Source organism: Entelurus aequoreus, linkage group LG06 (genome assembly GCF_033978785.1).
Source record: "Entelurus aequoreus isolate RoL-2023_Sb linkage group LG06, RoL_Eaeq_v1.1, whole genome shotgun sequence".
NCBI classification, from domain to species: domain Eukaryota; kingdom Metazoa; phylum Chordata; class Actinopteri; order Syngnathiformes; family Syngnathidae; genus Entelurus; species Entelurus aequoreus.
The window spans coordinates 69,081,101-69,087,100 of NC_084736.1; the positions used below are offsets into that span (position 1 = coordinate 69,081,101).

General features: G+C 42.4%; 1 protein-coding gene across 1 annotated transcript in view; it reads left to right on the forward strand.

Moving 5' to 3' along the window:
* gas2l1 (growth arrest-specific 2 like 1) overlaps positions 1-5,794 on the forward strand; it is a 69,248-nt gene extending 63,454 nt beyond the window's left edge. The window contains exon 5 of the mRNA XM_062051335.1: positions 2,449-5,794. Coding sequence (XP_061907319.1) covers positions 2,449-4,249 — 1,801 coding nt within the window. The 3' untranslated portion in view covers positions 4,250-5,794. The remainder of the gene's footprint in view (positions 1-2,448) is intronic.
* Positions 5,795-6,000: the final 206 nt, after the last annotated feature.

Genomic DNA, 6,000 nt, shown 5'->3' on the forward strand with positions numbered 1-6,000 from the left:
TTGAAATCGCCATGTAAAATCGGTAATGCTAATTAGTAGCATGTCTAAGGCAAATCCAATGTAAATTAGCATTGAGCTAGCGCATTTTGTTTTCTGTCAGGCATACTTGCTTTGTTGGCAAAGACAATTGCGACATTACCTAAAGGCAGTCCTACTGAGTCTGCTCTGAGTGCTGCTTGAGTGCTTGTTTCCCCGCCAATGTTTAAGCTGTTGTTTAGTCTGCAACCGGGCGTAGCGTCACGTGCAACAAAGATTGCACCTTTTGATTTTAGGTAAAGCAAATTTGATACCCATCCCTACTCACAGGCGGCTCCGCTTTGCTCGTGAGTCGTGACCATACTTGCCAACCCTCCTGAATTTTCCGGGAGACTCACAAATTTCAGTGCCTGTCCCGAAAATCTCCCAGGACAACCATTCTCCCGAATTTCTCCCGATTTCCAGCCGGACAACAATATGTGGACCTGAGTGAGGACAGCCTGTCGTCACGTCCGCTTTTCCTCCATATAAACAGCGTGCCGGCCCAGTCACGTTATAACATCTACGGCTTTTGGAGAGTGCACAACTGCACACACAACAAGAAGGAGACGAAGCAGAAGAACGAAGAAGAGACAGTCATGGCGATGACGAATAAGAAGAAGAAGTACGCTTACAAGTTCCAAAATGATTGGAAACAAGAATTTCAGTTCATCCATGACAGCTCAAAGGGGAAGGGGTATGCTGCCTGCAAATTTTGTAGATCAGACTTCTCCATTGAACACGGTGGCCGAATGGATATAGTCACTCATGAACGGTCAGAGAAGCACAAGGCGGCGGCAACAGGATGGACAATTCAACCCTAAACTCACTCCTTTCCTGCAAATTAAATTTCACAGATGCTGCCCATACCTATGCTCCTTCAAAGGCTGTGCTACTGGCTGCAAAACATTGCACTTTCAAATACAACAATGAGTAGAGGAGTGTTATGTGTGTGTACATGTGTAAATAAATGAACACTGAAATTACTTTCTTATATATATATATATATATATATATATATATATATATATATATATATATATATATATATATATATATATATATATATATATATATATATATATATATATATATATATATATATATATATATTGTTTGATTGCTTTGCTTAATCCATTCCATAATTTAATTCCACATACTGATATACTGAAGGTCTTAAGTGTTGTACGTGCATACAAATGTTTTAAATTACATTTTTCTCAAAGATTATATTTCTCATCTTTTTTTGAGAAGAATTGTTGTACTGTATATTCTTGGGTAGCTGGTTATAGTTTGCTTTGTGTATAATTTCAGCTGTTCGCAAATTCACTATGTCGTGGAATTTCAGTATTTTTGATTCAATAAATAATTTTATGTTCTCTATATCCAACATTATGTATGATTCTAACTGATCTTTTTTGTAACACCGTTAATGAATGAAGTGTACTTTTGTAGTTATTCCCCCATATTTCTACACTATAACTCAGATATGGTAACACTAGCGAGCAGTAGAGAATATGGAGTGATTTTTGGTTTAGAACATGTTTTGCTTTATTCATTATTGATGTGTTTCTTGCTATTTTATGTTGTATATTTTTTACATGAGATTTCCAGTTCAATTTATCATCAATCATCATCAACCAGAAGAATAAGTGATTATTACATTTTAACAGAATTGTAGATAAACATGTTAAAATAGAAAATAACCAGATCCATCCATCCATCCATCCATTTCTACCGATTGTCCTTCATAATTTTGACAAAATAATAGAATGGTAAATAACACAATTTGTTACTGCATACATCAGCAGCTAAATTAAGAGCCTTTCAAACCTGTTTCATGACTTACTACTAAAAGAGAAGTTGTCAAGAATGTTTACTATGTTATTTAATGCCAACATTTTTATTTTATTGGAATAAGAAACATATTATAAATGCATCATAATATTTTTTGCTAAAATAAATCCAAACTTTTTTTTTTTTTTTTTTAAATCAAAAAGTATCAAAATACATTTTGGTACTGGTACCATATATTGGTAATGGGACAACCATAATTTCAAAACATATTTGTTTGGCTTTTAAAAACATTTTTGCTTACTTTTTGTCTCTCCTACAATACATGAAAATGTCTGAAAATTAAATGCACATGTATAATGGCCAATTATTCAAGTTAGACAGTGACATTATATATCCACCGCCACAGATAGATTGCAGTCCTGTGGGAAATGCTGTAGCATGAAAGAAGCTATTATTCCCCACAAGTGTGTTGGTTCCTCGAAGGATGACTCAGACCAGACATGATGCAAGAAATATGAGAAGTGAATGTCTACTGGGAGTGTTATGTGTGCAAATGTGCACGGGTGTGACAAATAAAGCTTCTTGAATCCTTGAATATTGGACATTTAATGATTGTCTCTCCTCTTCATGTTTCAGGAATAGGGAGACAAAGCTGCCGGTGACCCGTCGTCTGTCAGCAGACAGTGACTCTTCCACAGCTTCCTCCAAAGGAGGAGGAAGTGGACGCGCCTCCCTTGGTGGGACACTACCCCGCTCTAGTGAAGAAGTCGTCCTCCTTGTCAATCGCAAGGAGGGCAAGCATGTGATCGAGAGGCCCGGGAACCAGAGCTCCCCTCGTAGCGCGTTGCCCCGCGCCCGCAGTCAGTCTCGGGAGCGTTCAGCGCTCACCTCGGTACTGAAACCTAGCCCGCCGCAAGCCTCCGACGGCGTACGGGGCTCGCGCACGGAGAGGGGTCGATCCCTTGCAAACGAAGGCCCCAGAAGGTTCCACGCTCCCCGCTCTCACAGCCAGGGTAAGGGGCCTGCACATACTCGGTCCACTGAAGTCATAGCAGGGCCCAGTCCCTGCCACAGGGAACCTCTACCAGCAGAGAGACGGGAGGACTTTCGCAACAAACAGATTCCTCCATCTTCCCCTAGAATCAGCGGTGTGTTCTCCAAGAGGCAATCATCCTCGTGCTCCAACTCCCCCATTAAAGGAGTCCAAAACAGCCCCAATAAAAAGACAATAAACACGCCTAGACCTCCTCGCTCACCATCCACAGGAAAAGGCAGACTGCTGCCCCCGGTTACTTCAGGGGGTCGCCGTTCTCCTCATTCCTCCCCACGGAATACTCACCATCAACCCGCACGCTCTCTCCGATTGTCCAATGGCGCTCGGCCTAACGGGCGAAGCCTCGGTAGGAACTGTTCTGGGCTGGACCATCAGCAGCCTGAAGGGGAAGGATTGGGCCTCCAGATGCTTCTATCGCTGGACCCCCAGAGAGAGCAAGACCTGTATCGCAGCTTGGAGGCAGAGTACTTAGCCAATACCCGACAAACCAGAGGAATTGGCCTACATTGTCCTAGAACTCAGTCAGTGCCAACACTCACTGATTGCAACATCACAGATTCTGCTTATTCCTCCTCAAACTCGTCCTCTTCCTCCACGGGCACCAAGATAGGTGCCCTGCCTAACCTAAAGGAGTCCAAAAGACCCCTAGAAGACCCCTTGAACTTACTTACCTTTGGGGGACCACACACCTTTGGTCAAGGAGAACCTGAACACTGGAGGGGGTTTGGTTTGAAGAAGCTCCCAGCCATTCCTAGCGTATCCGTGGAGGACCCAAAAAGACTTGTCCACCAGGGAGCTCCTCAAGTTATGAATGGAGACCACGGCAGTCCTCCTCCAGAGGGCCAACCAGATCCCGGCTGGCGCACAACTCCACAGAATCCCCATCTAAGCTTACCGTATGATGACAGCGATGGCCTCCCGCCCCCACAGACCGTCCCTCCGTCCGAGGACTGCTCCTTCCAGGATTCATCCAGCGAAAACTCCTCCATGTGCTTCAGCCTCAGCGAGTCACACTCCGAATCCCCGCCGCCGTCGTCCCCCCTCGCCAACGGCGACACGTCTATAGACGGGCCGCACGCTAAAAAAGAGCTAAAGAAGAGCGACAGTTTCATTTCAAAGCACAAGCTGACAAAGATGAGACCTCGCGCCGACAACGGGCCGGCAAACAGTCCCTCGCGTATCCCTACGCTAGTCAGCTTCAGGGACGCGCAGGTCTCACCCTGCCGCACGCCGCCACTCTCCCCTCAGACCTCCCGCCGTGGCCCTCGCAACATCCTGATCACCGATGTGGTTCGTCCGCAACCTTGTTCTCCCGCCATGGGCTGCAAAGATCGCACTTTCCCTGCCAAGTCCGGGAGCTTAGACACTGAAGCTTGGATGTGAGACTACTGTGTAAAAAAAAAAGAAAAAAAGACTGTATTGCATGTCACATTGCTTTTATTTTGCACTCAAGCCAAAATATTTGTTACCAAAGGAAAATTTTTGCCAATTATTTTTAACCTTTGCAGAGCAACCATGTGCCCCATGAAGGGGTGTGGTCAAGTGCCAGAAGGTTTAAAAACTGTCCAGAACACACAGCTTTGGCGCCCTCTTGTGGTCTGTTTTGGTCTTGCAAGTCACCCCCTTCCATTTTAAAAGTCTGGATTGGACTCAGTATACATTTTCCAATACACACATGTTTTTTGTTAGATGCAGTAAAACCATTCAAGGTCATTAGGCTGTTATTATAACTGACAGAAATGTGCTTATTTGCCTCCAACCAAACTGTGTGATAGACATGTACAGCTTAGAGTGAATGTGTAAATATACAAACTACATGTTTTTGTGCCCCCGCTGAGCATTGTGGGTGCATTGTGTATATAAGATGGCAATGTACATAGCTGGTGTATTAAGACGTCCTGGGCTGCCTTAGCTATGCAATATCGGTGATAAAACAACAACAAAAAATGCCTTGACGATTCCCTTTTGCCTTAAAATATTCTCACAGGTTTAAGTTTTGAATGTTTTCGTTACAAAATCACTACATGGCCATCATGAATGGTTATCAGAATGAGAGAATGTTGGCCAATTTGAATTCAATGTACAATTCATGCCTACCAATCTAAATGTGGTCATAAGTGCAAAAACAGGCCTACGGTCCACAGGAGAAAATGTCCTGCTGCTAATTGATCAAAAGCTTCTTTTCAGATTGATAAGGAGTGATTTTTAAAGCTGCACAAATACTGGTATGTAACACGATTTAAAGGCTTCCGCTACAGTTCATTCGAAAGTGGAAAAACGGGGGGATTGTTGGTGTCAGGGCCTGTCAAAATGGTTATATTAGCAGCAGTAACGACACTAGCTATAATTTGTGTAATGAAATCGGATTAATGAGACATTTCAGGCCACTTAACTGGGTTTACAAGGACTGTGCATATATATACATGTGTACATATTGAATGAGCGCAATGAAAGATGGTCCTATTTATTTATTTATAAAGTGATGTCTCACTGGTACTGTAAATGAATGCTGGACGAAAGAAGGAAAAAACATGTATTTGTGTGCTTCCTTTATTTAATTTTAATTATTTTTCAAAAAATCATACCACTTTCAAACTGTTAGTTGTTTAGTAGACTTGCAAATCTGAATATGTTCTTTTTATCTTGTAAAGGTCTTTAAAATGGGTTAAATACAGATAAAAGTCTGTCAGCAAGGAGAGTCAACTTTTCAATCTAATCTGCGACTTAACGGTCTTTTCTCTGCCCCCAAACCAGCAAAATCTGAATGTTCCGAATTGTCTTCGACGCTGATGCCTAAAGTCAGTCTATTAAATGCACAACTTGTGAACCTTTTGATGTACAAAGAAAACTGCAATACTTCACAGTGGTTGTTGTTTCTTTCACAGGTGAAAATGCTGTGGCGTTGTTCTTGTAATAAATACTTTTCTCTGAAGTTTAAGAATGAACAGAACTATGTTGTCGTTTTTATCTTTGCAGGGTTTGAATGGAGTGTTCATGCCAGCGGTGTCTTCTTGTTCATGTGTGCGGACCAGTTAATATGACATCATCATATATATTACATCACAGCATAAGCACTGCGATCATTACATTCCACCAGTGTAGAGCCCTCATCATGCTATTACATAAGTATCTAT